Genomic DNA, 27540 nt, shown 5'->3' on the forward strand with positions numbered 1-27540 from the left:
ACAGTACACTATATTACGAACGTCACTCGATTAACTTAGCATCTTTTGTCTGAGTCTTCTGAAATTTTAAAGGGACCTACCTGGGACCTTAAATTACCTTAGAGTAAAATTTGGGACTCTAAAACACTAATTTGATAGGGTTTTTATCCTAACGATGCTATTAGGGTTCGGTCAAAATGAGGTGTCTACACATTATACCAATATATACCCATAAATTCAATCGTCCCTTCTAGGATTTTTATTGCGTAGCTAAGTAGTTTAATTACATCAAACAATGAGCAAGACCGGTTAAAGACATAACAAATTGCTTGACGTTCGCAAAGTCTTATACATTGACACGCCCATACACACCCTCTAAGAATTCATCAAGTATAGTTCTTCTCATGGCAGTAATATCAGCCTGCCAGAAGTCCAAATCTTCATCTTTGCTCAGGCAATCCATTTCCTTAGTAACGAATAACCCACAGTCAAACCTGCAAGAAGGTCAGATAAGACGAAGTTAGAACTGATCATATTTCATAGCTATAGGGAAAAGTTCAAAATAGGATACATCAGCCGTTTTTCTGAATGGGTCATTTAGTAGGTTCAACCACTTGAAATGCAGTTAACTTCACATTAAGCGTGTGCTCGAAGAACTTCTGAAGGTAACTTATCTGCGAAACATCGACAAGTACGTAAGGGTTTTTAAATAAATATGAAATTACAGTCAAACAGGCCTGTGGGGGTACTTACCACAGGCAACACATCCGGATAATATGTACCATTTTCAAGAGAGTTGTACACTACGAAACATTCCTTGATGATATCCAATTCTAGAACTGATGATCTGGGACATTCAAAGGAATGAGGACTCTTCTTAGTTCTGAAGGTGGGATTCCCTGTAGACGTTGAACGTATTTAGCAAGCATCTCGGGACCAGTATAGCTACTGTCAGTCATACATTGCTATAGAACAAAAAGGAACAATGAGACAGCAACTAATTTCATATCTACTCATTCAAGGGATATTTATATTGATCTTGTCTTACGTATAAATGTGTACAAATGGCAACGCATGCCCGTCTTCCTTCCTTTCTTTTGTTTCTTCATTCCTCTTGTTTATGTAATCTGTGTAAATGTTGATAACCTACATATTAAGACGTATGTCAGTAGATTCAAATTAAAATCAACGGTCAGTGTGAGGGCAATTAAGTTAATGAAATGACTGACTTAACACACCCCACCATACCCCATCTCTCCCCTTTTCCATCTCGGTTCCACCCATACCAACACCACCATTATCCATCCTTTTCATCTCACCAAATCACATCTGCATCACCCAACAGACCCAATCCCCATTTCCCTCATCCCTCACACCCATCCCCAAAACCCACATACACTGAAAACCACAAAACGAAACAAAAAAAAAACAATTTAACACAATCAAACAATTAGCTCAAAGGTTTCAACACTTACGGAAGAACTTAACCACCTTCGAGGTTTCGAGACTGTCTCGATGTCCTCCTTACATATGTAATAGCATTCACTTTCGATGACCTTGTCACTACAACACAAAATAATGAGTACTGTTAGACGATGTTAATGCATTAGATGAAATTGTTGGTCCATGGCATAAAATTGTAAGGTAAGATAGCATACCAGCTAGAAAGCGCCCAAATAGCTTTAAGCTTATCGGATCTTCGTTTCTTGACATCTGCATCGATGTTCTTCTTCTTCTTCGAACCAGGTGAAGTGAATGGTGACTTCTTAGTGGGCCCTGGTTTATTTGGCCTCATGCCTTCCTTCACGCCTCTAATTATGCTGCAAGGAGCCCCCTTTTATTTCTGTTCAGTTTCTTGACTGTCAAGTACATTGAAAATCTCACTGACATCCACTCATTTCTCTCCACCCTGCCTCTCCTCCACTCTCCCTACAGGTTTCTCTAAAAACTCAATCACCTCCCAACCTGTCACCATCTCCTCTTTCTCTCTTCTCTCTCCCTCTACAGCCTTCACTTCCTCCTCCCTAACATCTTCCTTTACTTCCTCCTCCCTAACATCTTGCATCTCTCCACTCTGCCTCTCTCCACACTCTCTCTCTCTACAGTCTTCTCTACAGTTGGGACCTCATCCTCCTTTTCATCTTCCTCCTCATGTATACGAGGAGTCACAATCTCGTTCACATCCCCTCCTTCGTCTCCACCCTGCCTCTCCTCCACTGTCCCTACAGGTTTCTCTACAATCTCGTTCACTGATCTCTCCACAATCTTCTCTACATTTGGGACCTGGTCCTCCTCTTCTTCCTCCTCATGTATCTGAGGAGTATTCCTCCTCTTTAGTTCCTTCACCTCTTCTTCAAGAATGCTTAACTTCTTCATCAAATTGAATTCTGTAAGGGAAATGTGTATCTCTCCCTCATCTTGCCTCTCTTTCCCACGTGCCTTTCTTTCAAACTTTCCTCTCAATCTGTAGCATTAGATTATGATGGAGTATATAAACTGAAAATTTACTAAAAAGGATAATTCATTACAAATACAAGCTCAGATTTGCCCATCGTCTCCGTCTTTGCAATGGAGACATCAACCAGCACATCAAGGGAGCTAGCCACTACTTTCTTGCCTCCAGATACTGCTTCCTTGCCTCTGGATACTGCTTCCCTGCCTTGTAGTAGACGCAATTCTGTTGCAAGAGGCTTTAGCCTCCTCACCACCTGAAATCCATTTAGTTTTTACATTTACCAGAATGACCACAATATGCGAATACGTAAACAAATTACTTCCAACTCACTTGCTTCTTTTCCAGCTCTCCACCACTGATAATGTCAATCAAATTACTATGTTCCTTCCTCCTCATACCCATGTCACCGCTCCACTTGAATAGACAGGGACTCGCATCGGGATGCGCAAGTTCCCACAAATCCGTATGCTCAAATAACCATACCTGAAACGATGACATATTTATTAGATACAAAATCAGTTACAAAATATTTGAAATTTGCAGAGTTTGTCAAATTCACCTGTAATAGAATCGAGCATCCGAGTATGCTCCCCTTTCCCTTCTCACTATATGCATCTAAAGACTTTACCAAGTAGTCATACACGACATATGCCCACGCAACATTTCCTATGGTATCCATATCTATGAAGGGGAAGAGGCAAGAAGAGGTCTTATGCGTCATCTGGGGGAACAAGAAAGTGCTAAACAGTAGCAAGAAGACATGCTTGATAGTCGCATCCACCGATTCTTTCTCCTCCCTATCTAACTCCGCATTGATTACGTCCAAAATCTCATCCAATGAAGCTGAATGGCCACTAAACCTCCAACCTTGCACAGGATCCTTGCTACCCCAATCAATTTGGATTCTTTCCCCTACCATACTTAACCCTAAAATCTGTGCTACATCCCTTACTTCGAACGGCACTATCACACCATCTATTGTAAAGGCCCTACGTTCTTTTTGCCAATAACCTACCAAAATTGTTATAACTTTTTTGTGTAGTTTGACCCCTTCTAGATTGATCAGATGTCCAAATGGGCTTATCTTTATAAATCTTTGTGCTCTTCCCTACAAATTAAGGACTGCATGCAATCGTGGAAACAGGAAGGACAACATCTAGACCAAATATAGGGTGCCTGCACATATAAATACATTATCGTAAAAGCGTACACACTTAAAAGACATTTGTAATTAGTGAATAAATATACGGGTAGAAGTCACAATCACTCACCATGATGTGAGCCTAGCCTTACTTACTCTGCCCTTCTCTGCAAGAACAAAACCATTGCAGTATGTGAACAGATATTAGATTTCAACCACATATATTTTGAAACCACTACTGAAATTAAACCATTATGAAACAAAAGGTACAGAGTTCAACCACTATTTCAACCCATTTCAAAAACTAAAACAGCTTTCAACCACTATATCAACCACTATATGAAGCACTTAAACATATTTGAACGAATATCTCAACTCATTTCAACCACTACAATACACTTCAACCACTAATTCAACCCATTTCAACAACTATATCAACCACTATATGAAGTACTTAAACACATTTCAACCACTATATGAACCACTATGAAATAATAGGTACAGAGTTCAACCACTATTTCAACCCATTTCAAAAACTAAAACAGCTTTCAACCACTATATGAAGCACTTAAACATATTTGAACCAATATCTCAACTTATTTCAACCACTACAATACACTTCAACCACTAATTCAACCCATTTCAACAACTAAAATAAAATTCAACCACTATTTGAACACATTCCAACCACTACAACAAATTTCAACCACTGCTAAAACAGATTTCAACCAAGTTCAACAAAAATTCAACCAAAATTTCAAACACTTCTCAAACAATAACTAATTTCAAACACTATTTCATCCCATTTGAACCAGTAAAATAGATTCCACACCAATTTCAACAACTAAAACAACTTTCAACACCTAAACATATTTCAACCAATATCTCAACAAATTTCAAGCACTATATCAACCAATTTCAACAACTATATCAACCACTATATGAAGCACCTAAATACATTTCCACCAATATCTCAACAAATTTCAAGTACTACAATACACTTCAACCACTAATTCAACCTATTTCAACACCTAAAACAGAATTCAACCACTATTTCAACACATTCCAACCACTACAACATGTTTCAACCACTTATTCAACCCATTTCAACTACTAAAAGACATTTATTCAACCCAATATCTCAACCCATTTGAACAATGGACACTTTCAATAACTAAAAAGACACTATCAACAACCAAAACAGATTTCATCCAAATTCAACAACAATTTAACGAAACCCTAACAAAACCACTATTTCAACAAATGTCAACCACTAAATCAGAATTCATCCACTATTTCAACCAATAAAACAAAATTCAACCACTATTTCAACAAATTTCAACTTGTACAACAGATTCCAACCAAATTCAACAACAATTCAACCAAACCCTAAAAAACCACTATTTCAACAACTGTCAACCACTAAATCAGAATTCAACCAGTATTTCAACCAATTAAACAAAATTGAACTACTATTTCAACAAATTTCAACTTCTACAACAGATTTCAACCAAATTCAACCACAATTCAACCAAACCCTAACAAAACCACTATTTCAACAAATGTCAACCAACGAATCAGAATGCAACCACTATATCAAGCAATAAAACAAAATTCAACAACTATTTCAACACATTTCAGCTTCTACAAGAGATTTCAGCCAGTAATTCCTCACCACAAACCACTAATTAAACTCAATCTCCATATACAAAACCCCTAAAGGAATAGTGCTCAAACTTGGATTTCAAAACCCTAATGACTCCAAATTGCTTTTGCAAAACCCAAAGAAAATGCTAAAAAAAGTTGTGAAAATTGGTTTAACAAAACCCTAAAAGAATAGGGGTTGAAATTGGTTTACAAAAAACCCTTTGAAAACCCTAAATAATGGCTGAAATTGGTTTGCCAAAACCCTAATAAATTGTAAAACTAAAATGCAATGGAAGATGACAAAATAAAAGAAGCAATGGGTTTTCAATCTCTCACATAGGTAAAACCCATTGAAGAAAGGTGTTTTGCATTTCTTAAATACTTATAGAAAAAATTAACTGTGAGAAGATGAGAATACCTACTTCAACTTCCTTCAACTATGAGAAGACGTGATGGGGCTTCACCGGAGTGCAAAAACGGCCGGACGAAGGGGGTTCACTAGGGAGTGATTTTGGTCTCCGTCGGAGGGAGGGAAAACGAACGGCGATGGGGCTTTTGCTATCCGTCGGAGGGAGGGAGGAGAAGGAGAGAGAACCGTAAGTTTTTTTAAAGTAAAAAAGTGAAAAAATCAAAATTTACTCGTTTGTTTTATTCGAAAAGGGGAAGGGCAAAAGGGTCTTCAAAAAACTGTGAACAGTGAAAAGCACTTCACTTTGGTCGTTTTCAACTCTCCACTGCTTTAGCGTCAATAGTCCAAAAAAGAGCTTTTTTTAGGTCATTTTCCCTAAAAATAATTTGGATTGTTTAATAAATCAGTTTTTCCTTTGTTTGGATTGCAAGATTTTCCTAGGAAAGTTTGGAAAGGCAAAATATTCATAAAATTTCCTATTGTTTTACATACGGAAAAATATAACTTTAAAAAACCCTATCCAATTTTACTTAGAGGAGCCTTCCATTTATGATAATATCCTTCTAAATTAACCATAATCATATTATTTCCCAATAGCAATAAATAATGGAAAGAAAAAAAAAACATTCCTAAGAAAAATTTTCCATAAGAAATGTTTTTCAATCCAATTAGGTCTTCACAGCAAACATGAAGACTCATTTTCCTGACTACATAGTAATATTTTTTATTGAAATAAGCACAAAAATAATTTATCAAATGCCACAAATTAATGGGTGGAACTGCCTAATTTTAATGTATTTTTCTTCCTTCCCATGATGTCGTCGTTTGCAAAACCATCTTTTAATAATTGCACAAACTCAGCTTGTCTTTTCTTTTTAACTTGCCTTGTCAGATGTTTAATTAGGAATGATAGAATAAAGGGCGCCCTTGCAAAAATCAGCTTCAAGGATGCCCAATTGATTGATTTTCTGCAACATGAATTTATGGAGGAACCTAAAAAAGTGGAAACCCTGTTGGCTTTGCTGAAATCAACCAAGAGGGGTGCCCAAGCTGATTTTTGAAAGGGCACTCTTCATTCTATCATTCCTCAAGGTTTAATATAACCTTTGACAATTGACAGCTTTTTATATAATAAAAGACATGATGAGTTATTGGTTGTGCAGATATCATTTCTCATTACCAAATACGACAATAGACACGAGTGGAAGTGCCTAATTTAATGTATTTTAGTCCCGCCCATGACATCATTTCCAACACCGCTTAAAAGTATACCGAAGGGCACTTTCGTCCACATCTCATATATAAATATTGGGTCTTGCTCCTAGTAGTGAATTAGGGCTGAAAGTGAGAGAAAAGAAAAGTAAAAACGATCAATCAGAACCAGCAAACCATGACCAAGGTGTACCCGAATACCACCTCAGAGTTGCTGAAACCGGTTCCTGACCGACACGTAGAGGTCTTGACTGTCTGGAGGAAGTCCCTCCTCTTCAATTGCCACGGTTTCACTGTCTTTGATGCCAAGGGGGTCCTCCTTTTCCTCGTTGATAATTACGTGGCCAGTAATACGGGGGAGATCGTGCTCATGGACGCAGCTGGAAAACCGCTTCTCACAATCCGAAGAAAGGTAATTAAGTGGGATCGATTATTGGGTTTTGTTTTTCTATTTTGGGTTATTTTTTAATTTTGATTTTCAGGGGTTATTTTTTAATTATTCTTATTGCCTATTTTTTTCACAAATTACAAATTTAAGTTCTCGAAATGATTTTTTTTTCTTTTAATAAAAATAGGGATTTTTTTTTTCGATAATCATCTGGGGCATATAGACTATCTGCTTTTACGAATGTTAAGTAGAGATCAGGGGTAAAAGTCATAAATAACCCCCTAATGGTCAATGATTTCTTCTTATCAATTTTTAGCAACTTGAAAAAAATTCAGATTTGTGCATGATCCGTATCTGGTGAAGGGTATATTAGTCATTTTCCCTAAAGGATCTCGACATGTTCTAGTTTTTTGGAAAAATTTCCAAGTGACGTCGAAAAAATAGGAAAATGTCCCATTGAAGTCATCGAATTTTCACATGTCCATTTGGTGTCGAAATGAAATTCCCGCTCGGAAAAAAGACCGAAATGCCCTTCTCAGTTTGAAAAACAAAAGGGGCGAAATTTACTTTACATTTCATTTTTTTGCTTCCCTTTTTTTATTTTCACTACTGAAAACCTTTCGTTTTCTTCTTCCTCAAAACCCTAGTGGTCGAAATGAAAAGGGGCGACATTTACATATTGTTTTGAAGCCCTCGTTTTCTTCTTCCTCGAAAGCCCTAGTCTCGCTGTCGTTTTCTTCTTCCTCCAAGCACTCGTTTTCTTCTTCCTTCGAAATCAACTCGGTCGAGAATCATGGTGGTGGTCGTCGCAAAAAATATCAGTTTGTTCTTCCTCCAAAACCCTTGCCTTCGCCGCCGCTGTGACCGTCACCATCCTCTTCCTTCCGGCCTTGAGTTTGTCGGCGTAAATAGGTAAGTGGAATTTTTGTTTTCAATTTTTTTTCTCACTTGTTTTTCTCACTAGTTTTTTTCGGTGGGTTATATTGATAATCCATCATTTAGACTTGATACCCCCTGTTAATTTTGGATAACCCCCATTTATATTTGGAAAAGTTGTTTCTCTTGTGATCTGAAACCTATTTTAAAACTGATAAGTTATATTTGGATTTATTAGTTTCATTTTGTTGGTGTGTTCTGCAGAAGTTGGTATGGTATAAATTGATAACCTCAGTATAGAATTGGATAACCCTCGTTTAGAAATTGATGACCTGAGTATAAATTGGATATCCTCTGTATTTTTGGATAACCTCAGTCTAGATAAGCTCAGTATAGAATAAACCTCAGTATAGAATTGGATAACCCTTGTATATAAATTGATAACCTCAGTAGAAATTGGATAACCTCTGTATAGAATTGGATAACTTATGTATATTTGGATAACCTCAGTCTAGATAAGTTTAGTATAGAATAAACCTCAGTATAGAAATCGTTAACCCTTGTATATAAATTTGTAACCTCAGTATAAATTGGATAACCTCTGTATAGAATTTGATAACCTTTGTATAGATAACCTCATTATAGAATAAACATCAGTGTAGAATTGGATAACCTCAGTATAACTTGGCATCCCATATGTATAACTTGGCATCCCTTATGTATAATTGGATAAGCCTTGTCTATAATAGGATAACCCCTTTGTATGTTAGGATAACCCTTGTTTATACTTAATAGAAGATGATAGGTCCTCTTTGAACTTGGCATACCATATGTATAAGTAGCCATTCCATATGTATAACTTGGCATCCCTTATGTATAATTGGATAACCTCTGTCTATAATAGGATAACCCCTCTATATAATAGGATAACCCTTGCTTATACTGAATACCAAATGATAGGCCATACTTAAAGTTACTAATAGGGTGTGTTATGCATGCGCATGATCTTATATGAGCCTTGGACACAGTTATAACCCTAAGAGGCTTGACTTACATTGTAGAGTTGTCCTTTGATTGCACTTGCTGTTAGATTATCCATTTGAATTACTTGTGAGTTTCCTGAAATTATATCACAATACGAACAGGCAAACTAATAGATTATTTGTTTATACCTTTGGTATGAAACGAAAAAAACCCATCTTTCTTCTTCTTGTTCTTCTATTTGTCATTTTCATATGTTTGTTTAGATGTGCTGATTTCTAATGTTGGTTCTGTTTATTGATTATGTTGGCAATGAATTCAGTTCAGTTCTTTTAATCTCTAATGTGGGCTTTTTTTTCATTTCTTTGTATCATGAATGAATTCAGTCAGTTAGAAGGGAACATAATTTGAATGAATTCATTTATTTTATATCTTGAATGAATGAATTCATTTGTTTATTTAATATGGACTGTTTATAACTTTTTGATGATGTTTGTACAGACCCCGATATATTTGTTGACTTGTTATATGGCTAAGGGAGAAAGAAGGGAGGGGACAAAAAAGGGAGGGAAGAAACCTGTAAGTGTACTCTATTGTAGTTTATTATTTGCTGTATTAGTAGTTCTTTTATGTTCATTAATGACTTAACCTGTCATGCAGGTTAAAAACGTGCCGGCACAATGTTCTCCTGCATGTTTTACAGCTGTTATGGGGAAGATGAAGCAGAAGGAATGGCATAAGAATGCTCTGAAGATTACTCCCTTCAAGGATTTGATGAATTTAGAAGATGTGGTGATACACAAGCCCCTAATCAGAGCATTGCATTCTAATTGGAATGCACATATGAAGTCCTTTATTATAGGGAGCATCGCAGTTCCCTTTGAAGCAACCGATGTTGCAATGGAGCTAGGCCTCTCACTGAGAGGACAAAGACTAAACATAGCTAGGGTAATCCCTACTGGCAAGAGGAATCCCCCTCCTCTTGTGCCGGGTTGGGCATTTCCTAAAGCATCTGGGATGCCACCTGAGATTGAGAAGAAGATTATGAAGGTAGTGAACAGGGAGGACCAAGTGTCGATCGACGCAACGGTGAAGTATGTTCCCCTTCACCTATTTACGACGGTCCTCTTCACGCAGACCGCACATCGGGCAGACCAGATGTTCTGGACCTACATAGAGGACCTGCAGAAGATAGGCGACTACGCCTGGGGCTACGCAATATATGACTGGTTAGTTGAGTACCTGTCATCTAGAAAATACCTCGGCGGCTGCTCTTTGGTAATTCATGTTTGGTGTCATTTCAGCTTCATTAAGTCATTATATGTAGTTTATTATATGTTCGCTAGTTATATGACGATTAGGTGTATTATGCAGGTGTGGCTCTATGAGCATACCAAATTATGGGTTCCAAAGAATCCAGAAGCCCAACCACGTCTCCTGAAGTTGGACTGGAATACTAAGTCTGGGTCGGAGGAGGAGTGGCCAAAGTATCAATCGATCAAAAAAAGACGCATCGGTGGACATGAGGTGAGACATAACCAACATAGATTGTTCCTTAATTGTTGTTTTTAAATGAGGTTAAACAATGATAATAGTTTATTGAAATTATCAGGTGGTCGTCTCATTAACTCCAGATGGGGAGGAATTACGGTACCTGCCCTCAAGCTACCAGGTAATGCACTTTATATTGTAATCACGGTCTTTCATCGCTTATTTCTCTCCTTACTGTCCTTTTATTATTTACTCTTTTTGTATGACAGGAGGATGATGAGTCGGGTTCGATAGAGGGGCTTCTATCGCTGACGCGTTCCCCTACGACCTCTGCATTTCCCAACCCACCCAGCAAACCAGAAAATGAGAGAGAAGACGACCCAACTGGTGGTGGTGACTTTAACGATCCTTTTGAAAGAGAGGACGAAATAGAAAAGGAAAGAGATGACCTAAGAGAGGAGAGAGAGGAGATAAGGAAGGAGAGGGAGGACATAAGGAAGGCGAGGGAGGAAATAGGGAAGAAGAGGGAGGAGGTAGGAAAAGAGAGAGAACAAATAGAAAAGAGAAAAGAGGAGCTGAGAAAAGAGAGGGGGGATTTTGAACAAGAGAAAGCTTCCTTTAGGAAGGAGACTAAATAATTTTGAAAACTGAAGGAAGCTTTCCTAAAAGAGAGGGAGGACAGTGAAGAAGCATTGGACGAGGAGACAGCTGCTGTAATGGGGAAGGAGGGTGGCAGTGTTTTGGAGGAGAAGGATGGTGATGTATTGGAGGAGGGGAGAATTGGTGAATTAGAGAAGGAGGGAGTTGATGTAGTGGAGAAGGAGGTTTGAGGTGTGTTGGAGGAGGGTGTAGATGTAGTGGGGATGGAGGTCAAAGGTGTGTTGTAAAATGTAGCTCTCACCATTACTGACAGTCCTCTACAGGTTCGAGATGTCTTGGAAATGGCGGCTCTCACCATTAGTGACAGTCCTCTAGAGGTTGAGAGCACACCATTTATTATTAACATTAAGGACAACCCTCTGAAGAGGAAGCAGGCCGAAGCTCCTCCTATGGGTAGTATTGAAAAGGAAGTAAAACGGAGAAGGACCAAGGCTACGAGCAGGTTCAAACAATCACCCTTTGATGTGGAACCTCAACCGATGAGCAGGAGACGAAGGCAGCCCCCAAGAAGGGGAAGCGAGCCCCCAGGGCGAAGAAGGGAGGGGGCAGGCGAAGCACAGCTATTCAGAAGCTCATAAAGTATAATAAAAAGGACAGAAATGTGAGGTTGTAGCACATAGATTTATTTCTCACGGTAATACGAGTGTGTTGCAATTTTAACGGCTCTATGATTATGCAACTCGGAAGTCATTACCTGTGACGATGGCACTAGGGTTATTGCGGATGACTTGTACGAACTCTGGATCCTTAGAGGGTACCTCTCAACCTGTGTAAGTGGCATTGTACTCCTCTCTTCAAATTTGGTTCGCATTAGCACCAATAGTAGTTTTGCATTAAATTCGAATCCTTTTTTTTAACAGATAGTAGACATACACACCAACTACTGTTTAACCGGTTAGAATCGAATTGCATTAGTCAGTTCGTCACTCCATATAAGAGGGTTTCTCTACATATGCATGTTACATAATACCTTTATTTATTACTGTTCATTTCTTTCCAACTTAATATCTGCATACACGGTTGTTCAGTGGTATTTAACTGTTGGCCGCGAGTGGATGGATATAAAAAGAAAGCTGGAGGTCTGGGCGGACGGGAAGAAGGTGTTGGCCGATGCTCTTGGGGATGAAGATCTGACCCAGTTGGATATGATCTTATTCCCGTTATGTCAAAACATGCATTGGGCTCTTCTCGTGGTTGACATGGTGAAAAAAGCCTTTGTCGAGTTCAATTCAGAAACAGGCGTGAAATTTGAGTAACTAGCAGCACCGACCATAAGTAAAACACCTTTTGTATAACACCGTTTGATTGACACCCTTAGTTATTTGTATAACACCGTATCACACCTTAATTTCTTTTTCGGATAGACTGCATAAAGCAGTATTTCAAGGATCGTTCTATGAATATAGATGAGTTTCCATATGAATAGATGAGTGATTGCCCACAGCAAGACAATGGGTTAGTCAGAATAGAAAGTTTGTTGTAAAGTTGTTTAATTGTAAATTTAGTAAAAGTTTTCTCACTGCTTTTTCCATTATTTATTATGTAGGTTTGACTGTGGATTGTTTGTTCTACAATTCATCGACCATCTTTATCGCGGTGCCCCTTGGAAATTTGGCCCGACCGACATCCTCGACATGCGTCAGGCTCTTTGTCAAAGATTTCTATAGGGGGAGTTTGAAGAGTGTAAAGTTAGCAAAGATGATCGTGATATGTAAGATGTTGTAGGTTGAGTTTTGAGTTGTTGTAAACATTTTTTTTGGTGTAAAGGATTGAGACATTGTGTGACAGAGAATAGGTGATGGATGTGTACTCTGTTGGGTGCTGAAATCTGTATTTTTTGGTGTATGAGTGAAGTGCTGAAATCTGTATTTTTTGGTGTATGAGTGAAGTGCTGAAATCTGACAGGTGCATAGGCACAATTGGGTGCTGAAATCTGTAATTTTAAGAAAATGTGTTTTGAGTTGTACACATTTTCCTTGCACAATTGTAAACATTGATCTACGGAAGTTGAATTGAGTTTCAATTGATTGAGTTGTTGTAAACATTCACTGAGTTCTTTGAAATGAGTTGTTTGAAACCCATGTATACATGTTTGGGATGTTGCTGAACAAGCACCATTGGGTGCTGAAATCTGACAACTGCACAAGCACAATTGGGTGCTGAAGTAGGGAATGTTATTATTTTTTCAAATCTTAACCCTTAAGACTAAGTAGGGTCCCCTATTATTACTGGATTTTTTGTAATAAAATGACGGTGCTCCGTGTAACAGAAGCTACCACGGAGCTTTGAAATGCTTTAAAACAGGTCCCCCATTAGTACTGTGTTTTTAAAGAAATAGAAACTCACACAGAGCTCCATGCATTAATACGGAGCTCCGTGTGAGATACTGGTTTTAAAAAAAAAAATAGTAGCTCATACGGAGCTCCGTGTAAATGCAAGGATCTCCGTGGGAGCTACTATTATTTTTTTAACAAAACAGTACCTCGCACGGAGCTCCATGATTTTCCACAGAACTCCGCACACGGAGCTCCGTCTAGTTACAAGGAGCTCCTTCCGAGACTGTTTTTTTCTAAAAAAAACAGAAGTTCACACAGAGCTCCGTGTAAATGTACGGAGCTCCGTGCGAGATTCTGGCTTTTAAAAAAAAAAAGAAGTTCATACGGAGCTCTGTGCGAGCTTCTGGCACTTTTTTAAAAATCGGGCCCCACTGATGCCCTTTCAACTTCAACTACCCTCAAACCCTTTTTTTCCCTCTCTCTCTCCCTTTTCCAAATACCCTTCTCCCTTCCCCAACTCTCTTCTCCAAATACCCTTTTTCTTCCATCCAAACCCAAAATCCACTCATTATCTTCCATCCAAACCCTTTTTTCTTCCATCCAAACCCTTCTTTCTTCCCCAAATCTTCCCATTTTTCATTTTTCCCTCGCGTGCGGATGGCACAAGATGAGCGTTCACGTGGTCGTCGCAACGACAATCCTTCTCGAAAAAGGGCTAAGGAATCTGACCTAGAAAACCCCTCCCTCGTCAACAGTCCATCCGCACGCGACACATGGAACAAGATTCGTAATCGGGGCATCCTAACAAGTAGGTACGTCGAACCTCTCATCAGTGAACGATTCAATCTCCTTTATTGCTTCGATACCTTTGGTTGGACACCCATCCTTCAAATTAATGAACTTGTGAACCCCCGTTTAGTTAAGTTGTTCTATGCGAATCTTCACATCTCACCTTCAAATTATGTAACTGAAACCCGCGTGAAGAAAACTACCACCAAGATGGACCAACGACAGTTTAGTACTCTCCTAGGCATTTCATCGGCAGGCAGCGACGACTACTTTTGGCCTGGTGATAAAATTGATACAACTAACGTTACTAGAGACACCGTTTATAGCACTATCGCCAATGATTATGACCCGAACATCCGTGTTCGATCTACTCATCTCAAACCTGCTGTAAAAATGCTTCATAATCTCATTTTCAGCAACATTACCCGTCGCGGTGGGTAGACTGATGCCTTGCGGCCCCTTGAATATGGCCAACATTATCTTCTGTTTTATGAGCGAAGCCCCTAGATGGGCCCGTTCGTCCATGCCCTATGGTATGCTTTTGACCCGAATCTTCAAGGCCTTTCGTGTTCCTCTTTCTGATGAGATGACCTGCACTCCTACTGCTCCATTTGATGGACGATCCATCAACAGGATGCAGCTGGCTGTTGCCCAGAGATTCAGGACGAGGAGCTCGACGATGAGGACGAGGCAGCTCAGCACATTGAGGAGAAGGACGAGCAGCTCAGCACATTGAGGAGAAGGACGATCAGGCACCCGCGGACTTTGACACTTCACAGGATCTGACTCGGGCATGTACCCATCAGGATTTAATAGCCCTACAGCAGACACTTGAGCACTCTATGACCTCTCACTTCCAGCAGCTCTGTCTCATATAGATGATCAGTTTACATCATTTCGAGAGTACCTCTCCAGCGGTCAGTAGGGACAGTATCCAGGCAGTTCATCACACCCTCCACCTCCTCTAGAGCAGTAGTCGGACTATGCTCCTTTCATCCAGCGCTAGCCGATGTTCACTCATTTTGGACTTATCTCTGCTTTTGATCTGATGGTTGATCTGTATAGGCTACTTAGGTTATCTTTGTATGTATGGTGTACATGGTTATGAGTAGACTCAGCTATGTTTTGATGATTATGGAAGTATGTTTGTACTGTGAGCCATGGCTCCTCTTTTTGTTATGAGCATGTATGGCCAAGCACCTTATTATGTGTTGATTTTATGTATAGCCTTTCTCCTTAAATGACATGTGCATTGCCTATGCTCTTGAGCTTCTATGGATGAGTCACATGACATCACAAACCAACTAAGAAAACTAAGTTCTGAAGGGCAAAATCAAAACAACAATTAAAATGCACTGGATGTCTGAGCAAAACAAGATCTCAAATCTGAATTTGTGTGACAGAGAATAGGTGATGGATGTGTACTCTATTGGGTGCTGAAATCTGTATTTTTTGGTGTGTAAGTGAAGTGTTGAACAAGCACCATTGGGTGCTGAAATCTGACAGCTGCACAAGTACAATTGGGTGTGGAAATCTGACAGCTTCACAAGCATAATTGGTTGTTGAAATATGTAATTCTTAGAGATCAAGACAAGACCTTAAATCTGCATTTTAGTGTGTGAGCTGGAGCAGCACTTGTGTAATGTCTGTTCTATCACTAATTACTTACTACAGATCTTGAAACCTTTTTTTGTATCATTACATCATGCCCGTACAAAAAATGAAGACAATTCATCCACATGATTACATCCAAAAGTGAATACCTATACTCATTTCATCCACATGATTACATCAAAAGGTGACTACATATATTCATTTCATCCACATGATTACATTAAAAAATGACTATACAAATATTCAATTCATCCACATGATTACGTCAAAAAATGAGTATACTAATATTCAATTCATCCACACATAAAATGATTACATCAAGCCCCTACAAAAAGAACGGAGCTTGACAAGATACACCCAACCTATTGAATATAGCTGCAGAAGCCCCAATAGCACTCTGGTCAGGAAGCTGCTTTGCAAGTTCTTCTGTTGTGACCAAGCTGTCCACATTTGGTGTACTTGTAATGTAATCCACTCTGCAATTCACGATCAGTTCTTCTCGTTCGTGGCCTTCGAGGTGGTCGTCTTGGACGTGGCGGTAATACTTGCATCAAAGGTTCAGGAGGGACCTGCCATTGGGTGCAATCTAATGTAGGGTACAGCACCTCATCATACGTCTGCCGATATCGGTCCACTTTGTAGCAAGGCTTATAAAAGGAATACGGATTTTTTTCTTTTGTGATGGAAATCGCTGCCATGGCATGTCCGCACGGTAGTCCGATCGTTTGGAACACACGACAACTGCACGTTCGAAGATGCAAGTTTACAGAATCTTGAGTTTGAACGGACCGTACTTCAAAAACATGTAAACCAGCTTGATATGCCACTTACTGCACGCTTTCTTCCTTTGCCAGTCTAATATGTTTTTCTGCATAATTGGTTAACTGTGTCTGCCACTCATCACCATGTACCCGACATTTCTAAAAGAAGTCAGAAGTCTTCTGAAATCCAAGTAGTGACTTGGTTTGGCAACCTCGAGGAGGGGTGAATAGGATGTTTATAAAACCTTTACCTTTTAAAAACTTTTCCTAAGATTTCACCCAAGACTTATCCCTTGTTTAATTAAATTTGAAATAGTTGAACTTAAACAATATTACAAATTAATATAAGTTCAAAACACTTGTTGATTAGCAAACTTAATTAGGTAATTTTAATAGCCTAGTTAGCAAGGTTAAGATATTTAGGTTGATTATCAATGCTAACTACTCACTCAATTCTATGCACAAATAATCAAATAAGAGAGTGAGAGGGAGTGACAGAAAATACCAATCACACAAGTGACACAGAGATTTATAGTGGTTCGGCAAACGGCCTACTCCACTCTTCTCAAGGTCGCACTTGAGGATTTCCACTATTAAGACCTCCACGACGCCCGGCTCCAAGGCTTTTACACTCCAAGGGAATTAAATGAGGATGCCCTTCCACCTTTACAATGACTCTCCTTCTCCGCCGAGTTCTAAGCGCTTCACCCAAGGGAATTAAAAACAACGGATGCCCTTGCCACCGATCGAATAAAGAAGAAGATAAAAGCTTTGCCTCTATGTAGGCTACAATGCAATTTGAAGCTCCAAGGATGCTCTCAAGAATAAACAAGTTTAAGCCTAAACTAATCTCAAATGATTTTCTCAAATCAAGGCACAAGGGATTGATGAGAACAATTAACCCAAAAATGGTTGCAAATAAGTTTCTAGGGTTTGTTAAGGTTGGAACATGTTCATCTTGTCTTTTGAACCCATACAATGGGTATATATAAGTTCCCAACACAATATTACTGTTTTAGGGGCAAAACAACAATTTTCAGGTCAAACAGTCAACTAGCCGTTGGGCCTCCAACGGCTATAATTTTTTAAGTTCATAGTGTTCTCGGAGTTCGGAGAAATATCCTCGGAGTTCCGAGAAAATGGACAGAGCATGATATTATGCCCCTGGACCATTTCTCGGAGTTCCGAGAAAAATGACAGAGCATGACATTATGCTCCTGGACCATTTCTCGAAGTTTCGAGAGAACCTTCAGAGTTCCGAGCTCGGAGCTCCGAGAAAAATCTCGAAGTTCCGAGAAGCCTATGAACAGCAAGATATTCTTATTTTTAGAGCTGTTTTAGGCTTTTGGAACTCAAATTTATCATGTTAAATGGAATGTCATGAGGGTTCCACAATGATGGAACACCACGTGGTCCTTCACTAATCCAATTAGGCTCTAAGGGTGTGTTGTAGTCTCTTTGGAAAACATGATTTTTTACTAGTTTTAGAGGTTTAAAACAATGTGCCTTGACAAGAGGAAATGCAAGAGAGATAGGAATACATTCTACCCTTTCTATCACTCTCTTGAACTCTTCTCTTGAGCTGGGATCTTCTATGGTTGAGCTTCCAGGCTTGACATCTTCAAGTTGTGGTACAAGCTCCTTGGTCCTTTGCATTAGGTTCTTGATCCTCCAGCTTTGGCCTTCATTTATCTTCCTTTGTTTGTTCAATGCTTTGAGATGGTTGTGTGGAACTTCTCCTTGGTTGATCCTCCAAGGTATGGTTTGTCCAATTATGTTCCAAGCTCCTTTGCCATTGTGTTTGGTTCATCTTCAAGCATAGGCCAATAAGGTGCATGCTAGTATGATTTGACTTGTGTAGGACCTGTCTAAAGCACAACACTCAAGGCAAATGATCAGTCCATAAACAACTAATCAATTTGTGTTTGTTAATCATCAAAACAAGATGATTGAATGATCCCATGGGGAACCCTTGGGCTTACAATCTCCCCCTGTTTGATGATGACAAACCAAATTGATTAGATAAGTGGGAGGAACCTCTTATGAGGATTAGATAGACAATTTAATCATTACTACTCCCCCTCAATATATGCATGAGTTATATTTAACAAATTATTGTACAAGAATGCATATGATTATGGATCTAATCAATTACACAAATTCTCCCCCTTTTGGCATTAGGAAAAAGGAAGGATTAAGCAGTGAAGCACAATTACATAAAGCATCAAAGATATTCAATGAGAATATGATGCTCCCCCTAGCTTCTTATCATGAGATACCAATTAAAATTAAAGTATAATCCAAAGTATAGTTGCATGATAAGAGCATATCAACATAAGAAATGAATAAACTAATATAAATCATGCCTATGTTGGAAAAACAAAGAGACATTCCAATTTTAGCACAAATTCTTAGGGTATATCTTAGTATATATATAAATCCAATATAATTCTACCCTATGACCCGTTATATAATAATATATTAGCAGTTAAAGCTTATATTTTACTTATTATGAAAGAAAACAAGCAAGTTTAAAGTTTAGCATGATAAGCCCCTCCCTTTTTTAAAAAAAAAATCTAATGATATGCAATTTTTAGCATAATTAGTGAGGAAATATTTGAATGGATAGTGTTAGCATCTTACAATGATCCATATAAACATAAAGATAGCAACAATTAGCTCTCCCCCTTAGTATTTGTCATTGGCCTTAGATAAACCTAAGATTTAGGGCATGACATGACAGAATGGCCAAAGATATGACAATGGAATACTTGGCCACCAAAACTTATTCTTGGAATAGATGATATCATACTTGATCATCCAAGATAAGTCACAAGCCTAGAAGGATATGACTCTAAAACCTAGGCTCTGGGCTTTTTGTCTATACAAAAAGGAAATGATACAAAAAAAAGAACACAAGACAAGCCCAAAACTACACACATGGGGCAATCATGCTCCAAATGAGTGTACTTATCATATAAGGAATAATATACACATTTAGAATCATATGATAAGAAATAAAGGACAAGATTGGCCTTTAAGGCTCCCCCTTTGAAAATGAATCATGCAATGCATGAATCCAAAGGGATGTCCTTGCATAGACTCCAAAGGTTTTTGGATATATTTTTCAAAAGATACCAAGTCAAACTCAACCCTTGGGCTACAATGACACTTACTCTCCAAGTGTCAGTTTATCATGATAAAATAATAGCCATAGTTTAGCTCATCATGATAAACATGCATAGCACAAAAGATTTTCAATCTTTGGCTCATGCTCCCCCTAAATGTGATATCATATTTTCAAATTCACGCTTTACTTCCCTAAGTATGTAATATACATAACTAGCTAGGAAGATCACATATAAATGTATACTTATTCATGTTTGAGATGTTGGCACAAGGCCAATTTGTTAGATATTTTAATTAATGTGAATGTATCATCTCCCTCTTAGAATCTAAGAAGGCTAAGGGCACCAATTGAGTGACTTTTAAGATTAAGGTTTAACATCTCATATGTGTAGATATTATCAAACAAGGGGTGATAACTATAGAATATGTATATACCAATTTGAGTTCAATTCTATAGGACTAAGACATAGTGAGAATGGTCAATAAAATACCATATCTTAGAGAGACATCCATGATTCATGAAGGTGAGATTATACCTTATGAGAAGATATGATCATCAAGATTTTCATGGATAATCTACCATGTTTGGACACAAAGGGCATGACACATAATGCGCATGGTCCAAACATTGCATCTACATCCACAACCACATGTAAAATGACAAGGCATTAAGCACAAAGTGCATAAGCCCATTGAAAACCAAAAATGTGTGGGAAGCACATGTTCCCATCACAATCTAATGTATAAAACCACCTTAGTAAATTTTAATTTTACTCAAGTGAGTAAATGCCCAAATATGATTCTAGATTTCTGTGATATTTTTATTTCAAGTCATACATTGAATCTAAATTCATGTTTCAACTTCCCTACATATTATATCCTTTTGTGTTTCTAGGAAAAAATCCAAGGATTTTAGAGTATATAAATATATATATCACACGATAAAATCCATCTTGGATACACTCATTCCAAAATGAACTTTCATGACTATTTGAACAAAATACATATAACATTACTTATACATTTCAAGGTTCATCTAAGTCATGAAAAGATATTCAATCAAAGCTCTTTTGGAAATACACAAGATTTGACCCATCTATGATTCTTCTAGTATTTGATGAAAATCATTAAGCATGTAATAGAATGGGTTTGATAGGACAACAAGGTGTAAAGCAATAAACATGTTTGTTCACCTAGGGCACAAAAAGATGTCTAAGAAGGGATTTGAGTTGTTTTCTTAGACATGACATTTAATACCTTAGTTTTGCTAGAAATGATATATTTGAACAATTCAAGTACATAATTATCTAGCAAGTGCCGTATTTGTCCAAAATAGAGTTTAAAGAATGATATTTTGGCATATTCACAACTTTCATTCAAATACTATTTGATTGCAAAAAAAAATTTCATTTAAGTTCAAGTCTTTAAACCTATGGGTTTCTTTTTTTTTTGGTTTTTCTAGAATGATGTGATCAATTAACCTAACACCTAGCAACTACCAAAACAGGTTCAAATTTTAAAGATGTACTTGAAGCTTTAATTTGAACACATGGGCAAGAGATGTTGTTGTATATTCTATAAGGATCAATTTATGGTTTTCACATTGAATGCTCTATTGTGGTTGTCATGTGGATGAATGACATATTCTAAGTGCGATAAGATTTAAGTCATAGTGTGTGCACTTAGCAAGAATACATATAGATACATACAAGTCAAACAATATAAGTATATTGTATCTATAGGTTGTTTCATCACAAATGATGTGATCATGAAGCACATATCAACTAGATATCAAAAATAAAATATCTAGGGAACCTTTTCCATTAGATATAACATTTTAGTGCATGATATCAAAGCCTTGGAAAAACTAAGTTTCAAGCATAAAGACTTTGAATTATAGAAAAATAATTTCTCATTAAAGCACAAACATGGATACATGTGAATCAAACAAGAATAGCATATGGTATCCAAAGAACATTTTAAAATGATCTAACATTTAAGCACATCACCTAATCTACTAATCATATGATGTGATTTAAGTAGGGGATTTTGGAACCCAAACCATGTTGGTTCCAAGCAAGTTTGTCCTAGGTGATAAGTCTTGTTTAACCCAAACAAACTTATTACTTTTTACAAATCTAAACATACATTTAGATTTGTAATGTCCAAATCTACCACAAAAATCGCAAGACATATATGAGTAGGTAGATGGACGGGATGAACAAGATGATTTACAAGAATGACTATGATGAAAACTATGTTTTGCACTTTCTTGTAAATAATGATTTTCCAACATTAATGCTTCGTTCTTGATGTTTAAGTCATTGATTTCCATTTTAAAATTTATTAATTCAAGAGATTAAAGCATTTTGATTTTCTCTTCTTCTTCTTAAGGAGTTGATTTTCCTCTCTTAGTGAAGCAATAGTATCACTTAGTTCAATAAAATCTTTTTTAAAAATTTCATTTTCTTCACTAAGATGTGCATGATCTATTTCTAGTGACCTAAACTCCTTGTGAATACTAGCTAAATTATTTTTCAAGTTTGAATTCTTAGCTAGTTGATCCTCAAGTTTCTTATTCAAATCTTGAAAAGCACAATATAATTCTTCAAATGTGAAATCAATATTTTTCAAAGCATTTTCATTAGATTTCTCAATTATTCCACTTAAGCATAGGGTTTCACTTTGACAAGATTTTTCAAGTTTGTTTAAAATCTCTTTAGCATTAGTACATGAGGATACCTTCTCATAAATGTGTGGTGGTAATGCACAACATGTTGCAATTAGGGCTTTTTTATTTAGTAAAGATAATTTTTTATTATATTCATTTAATCCTTTAGATTTAGCATTTAAAATAAATCCATTTTTAATTATTTTTACAATATCTTTATCTAGACCTTTTAAGTATGTCTTCATATGGATCAACCATGATCCATAATCCGAACCATCCAAAATAGGTAGTCTAGATCCCATCTTTTAAGTTGCCAAAAAATTTGGTCTTTTAACTCTTAACCGGTTAGGGTCTTAATCAAGAGCCCAAGCTCTTATACCAATTGAAATCCAAGTAGTGACTTGGTTTGGCAACCTAGAGGGGGGGTGAATAGGATGTTTATAAAACCTTTACCTTTTAAAAACTTTTCCTAAGATTTCACCCAAGACTTATCCCTTGTTTAATTAAGTTTGAAATAGTTGAACTTAAACAATATTACAAATTAATATAAGTTCAAAACACTTGTTTATTAGCAAACTTAATTAGGTAATTTTAATAGCCTAGTTAGCAAGGTTAAGATATTTAGGTTGATTATCAATGCTAACTACTCACTCAATTCTATGTACAAATAATCAAATAAGAGAGTGAGAGGGAGTGACAGAAAATACCAATCACACAAGTGACACAGAGATTTATAGTGGTTCGGCAAACGGCCTACTCCACTCTTCTCAAGGTCGCACTTGAGGATTTCCACTATTGAGACCTCCACGACGCCCGGCTCCAAGGCTTTTACACTCCAAGGGAATTAAATGAGGATGCCCTTCCACCTTTACAATGACTCTCCTTCTCCGCCGAGTTCTAAGCACTTCACCCAAGGGAATTAAAAACAACGGATGCCCTTGCCACCGATCGAATAAAGAAGAAGATAAAAGCTTTGCCTCTATGTAGGCTACAATGCAATTTGAAGCTCCAAGGATGCTCTCAAGAATAAACAAGTTTAAGCCTAAACCAATCTCAAATGATTTTCTCAAATCAAGGCACAAGGGTGAGAACAATTAACCCAAAAATGGTTGCAAATAAGTTTCTAGGGTTTGTTAAGGTTGGAACATGTTCATCTTGTCTTTTGAACCCATACAATGGGCATATATAAGTTCCCAACACAATATTACTGTTTTAAGGGCAAAACAACAATTTTCAGGTCAAACAGTCAACTAGCCGTTGGGCCTCCAACGGCTATAATTTTTTGAGTTCATAGTGTTCTCGGAGTTCCGAGAACATTTCTCGGAGTTCCGAGAAATATCCTCGGAGTTCCGAGAAAATGGACAGAGCATGATATTATGCCCCTGGACCATTTCTCGGAGTTCCGAGAAAATGGACAGAGCATGATATTACGCCCCTGGACCATTTCTCGGAGTTCCGAGAAAATGGACAGAGCATGACATTATGCTCCTGGACCATTTCTCGGAGTTTCGAGAAGCCTATGAACAGCAAGATATTCCTATTTTTAGAGCTGTTTTAGGCTTTTGGGACTCAAATTTATCATGTTAAATGGAATGTCATGAGGGTTCCACAATGATGGAACACCACGTGGTCGTTCACTAATCCAATTAGGCTCTAAGGGTGTGTTGTAGTCTCTTTGGAAAACATGATTTTACACTAGTTTTAGGGATTTAAAACAATGTGCCTTGACAAGAGGAAATGCAAGAGAGATAGGAATACATTCTACCCTTTCTATCACTCTCTTGAACTCTTCTCTTGAGCTGGGATCTTCTATGGTTGAGCTTCCATGCTTGACATCTTCAAGTTGTGGTACAAGCTCCTTGGTCCTTTGCATTAGGTTCTTGATCCTCCAGCTTTGGCCTTCATTTATCTTCTTTTGTTTGTTCAATGCTTTGAGATGGTTGTGTGGAACTTCTCCTTGGTTGATCCTCCAAGGTATGGTTTGTCCAATTATGTTCGAAGCTCATTTTCCATTGTGTTTGGTTCATCTTCAAGAATAGACCAATAAGGTGTGTGCTAGTATGATTTGACTTGTGTAGGACCTGTCTAAAGCACAATACTCAAGGCAAATGATCAGTCCATAAACAACTAATCAATTTGCGTTTGTTAATCATCAAAACAAGATGATTGAATGATCCCATGGGGAACCCTTGGGCTTACATCTTCCATCTAGTGTGCTCTACCAATGATGCAATCGACAATTTCCTCATATTCTTCAGCACTGCATTGAAACACTCCGATCTTTTGATTGTAATGACATCATATCTATCTCCCGTAAAATATAAACTAGCCTAGCTTTCTTTCTGAATTGCGCTTATCCACTTGTGAGCATTTTTATTTCTTACCTTAATTTGTTCCATGGTATCTTTAAAAACACTCTCCCTCAGAGTCCGAGCAGCTCTCCAGAATAACCTCTTAAGTAGGACATCTTTGAACTCGTAATAGAAATTGGCGGCGAGGTGACGCATGCAGTAACTATGATGAGCTTGTGGTAAGACTTCAGGTACCCCCTGCATCAACCCGTTCTGGCGATCAGAGCATATCGTGATTACGTATGTGTGGGACCCGATCCCGCGAGAGGGGTGGGGCGCGAGCCGCCATGCTCTCTCTTGGTCTCTCGTACCCACGCGATTGGCGTGTGCTTTTTATTATTGATTTTAATTACCCAACCAAGCAGGCAGCAACCAAGCCATAGGGTGGAAACAAACGTGCAACACAGTACCCATAAGGGCAGGGGTAAGCCGCCGAGCCTACCAATGTGTGATTTAATTCATCTTTTCCGTGAACTTGGGATCACTAAGGCAATCCGAATTCCACGCAAAAGAGAGTGACAGAGTCGCCACCTAGTTGAGGGATCTAGGACCCATAATTGACCAGAAATCTAGACTCGTTACATGGTTACGAAAATGGAAGGTATGGGGAGTTACCACCACATGCACCATTCCTGCCCGATAATCGGTCTTCAATTCCAAAAGTTAACTCTTTTGAATTTCTTTTAAATGGCTCATTTAACTTTATATTAATGTGCGAACTACGTGACATGCATCATAAGATCTAATTTCAGTGTAATTCCTAAATATGTATCTTGATTTTCTTAATTTGTTTGAATTCAATTTAAGTGAAAGTCCTCCTAAAATTCCAATTTCATGGAAAGTCCTAAGTGATTTAATTATTTTTAATTTAAGGATTAATGTACAAAATCCCACCACTTATGTGTGGAGCCGACTCGGGCTTGGTATGCCACTCAAGTATCCAAGTTGCCTACATATCCCACCCTCACTGGAATCAGAGTCGATCGTAGTTCGGTGCACCTGAACTAAGCTACTTATGCCTAACTCATCTAAGACACCGATCTAGACTGTTTTACAGTTTAAGAGAAATTATTTAGTTCAAGTTGAGTAGATTTTATTATCCTAAGACTTCATCTAAGATGCTATATGGTCCTATCTAAGTGAAAGACATCCCTTTGACTAATGCAGGTGAACCTAAATCCTAGGTAACTAGGCTTGTCCTATGGGAAAAAGGGGTGACTAGTCTAACTAGATCTATTGGCAAGGTTGCTATCCATAGCAAACGACCGTGATGAGGCTGAACTCCTAACTCTAGGACTCCCTAAAACCTAGGACACAACGAGACGTAAGTGTTCCTAAGGGGCCCTAAAGGTTCCTACGATAGGAGACCGTAATCCAACGGCTCCTAAGACGCGGATCGAGTTAATTCGATTTGTTAAAATTACTGATTTTTAATTTTTGATTCGTTTTCGTTCTCGACAATTGCAAATGCTAAGGGATATAATCCGTTGTTGCCACCAATGCCACACGCAATCAGTAAGATTCCATGATACTTTCCATGCAGATGAGTTCCATCAACGAAAACTGAAGGTCTGAGAGTTCGATTGAAAGAACGTATACAGGGGCCAAATGTCCAAAACATGCGAACGAACGTATCGTCTCCCTTTGGATGCAAATCTGTGGGACCCGATCCCACGAGAGGGGTGGGGCGCGAGCCGCCACGCTCTCTCTTGGTCTCTCCTACCCACACGATTGGCGTGTACATTTTTAATATTGATTTTAATTCATCTTTTATGTGAACTTGGGATCACTGAGGCAATCTGAATTCCACACAAAAGAGACTGACAGAGTCGCCACCTAGATGTGGGATCTAGGACCCATTATTAACCAGAAATCTAGACTCGCTACCTGGTTACGAGAATGGAAGGTATGGGGACTTATCCACCACATGCACCATTCCTGCCCGATAATCGGTCTTCGATTCCAAAAGCTAACTCTTTTAAATTTATTTTAAATGGCTCATTTAACTCTATGTTAGTGTGCGAACTATGTGACATGCATCCTATGATCTAATTTCAATGTAGATCCTAAGTGTGCATTTTGATTACTTTATTTGTTTGAATTCAATCTAAGTGAAAGTTCTCCTAAAATTCTAATTTCATGGAAAATCCTAAGTGATTTGATTAAGTATTTACAAAAAAATTAATATACAAAACACCACAATTTGTTGTAGTGCCGACTCACGGTTGGTATGCCATCAGACATCCAAGCTGCCTACGTACCCAAGCCTCACTGGGATCAGAGTCGACGTAGTTCGGTGCACCTAAGCTAAGCTACTTATGCCTAACTCGACTAAGACACCGACCTAGACGGGATTGACTGTTTCAACAGTTTTAGGAGAAGTTATTTCATTCAAGTTGAGGATTTTATTATCCTAGGATTTCATCTAAGATGCTATATGATTCTTATCTAAGTGCAAGTTATTCCTTAGACTAATGCAGGTTAGCCTACATCCTAGTTTACTAGGCTTGTCCTAGGGAAAGATTGGGTGACTAGTGTAACTAGACCTATGGTACGGTTGCTATCCATAGCAAGCATCCGTGATGAGGCTGGACTCCTAACTCTAGGACTCCCTAAAACCTAGGACACGACCTGACACCAGTGTTACTAAATTGGGCTCTAATGGTTCTTATATCGAAAACCATAATCCAATGGTTCCGAGAGACTCGAG

General features: G+C 38.1%; 1 protein-coding gene and 1 pseudogene across 1 annotated transcript; one reads left to right on the forward strand and one right to left on the reverse strand.

Moving 5' to 3' along the window:
• Window positions 1–205: 205 nt before the first annotated feature.
• Window positions 206–2099, reverse strand: LOC143856778 (uncharacterized). The gene is made up of 5 exons (XM_077367046.1): window positions 1638–2099; window positions 1455–1542; window positions 1028–1125; window positions 733–878; window positions 206–473 (listed from the first exon to the last, which is right to left on the reverse strand). The coding sequence occupies exons 1-4, from the start codon at window positions 1772–1774 to the stop codon at window positions 857–859; spliced, it is 345 nt and encodes a 114-aa protein (XP_077223161.1). The 5' UTR covers window positions 1775–2099; the 3' UTR covers window positions 206–473; window positions 733–856.
• A 4922-nt stretch (window positions 2100–7021) lies between these two features.
• The window catches only part of LOC143855716 (protein LURP-one-related 8-like), a 37989-nt pseudogene continuing 17470 nt past the window's right edge, over window positions 7022–27540 (forward strand).

This window comes from Tasmannia lanceolata, unplaced genomic scaffold (genome assembly GCF_043159265.1).
Source record: "Tasmannia lanceolata isolate RefF3 unplaced genomic scaffold, GAP_Taslan_0.1 ptg000023l, whole genome shotgun sequence".
NCBI classification, from domain to species: domain Eukaryota; kingdom Viridiplantae; phylum Streptophyta; class Magnoliopsida; order Canellales; family Winteraceae; genus Tasmannia; species Tasmannia lanceolata.

What these genes read in the sequence shown, in the direction of transcription:
- LOC143856778 (XM_077367046.1), bottom strand. Translation starts at nt 1,774, where the DNA reads ATGAGGCCAAATAAACCAGGGCCCACTAAGAAGTCACCATTCACTTCA. An exon ending in ATTTGGGCGCTTTCTAGCTG is followed by an intron (nt 1,543 to 1,637) that starts GTATGCTATCTT and finishes TTTGTGTTGTAG; the next exon opens with TGACAAGGTCATCGAAAGTG. An exon ending in CCATTTGTACACATTTATAC is followed by an intron (nt 879 to 1,027) that starts GTAAGACAAGAT and finishes CAACGTCTACAG; the next exon opens with GGAATCCCACCTTCAGAACT.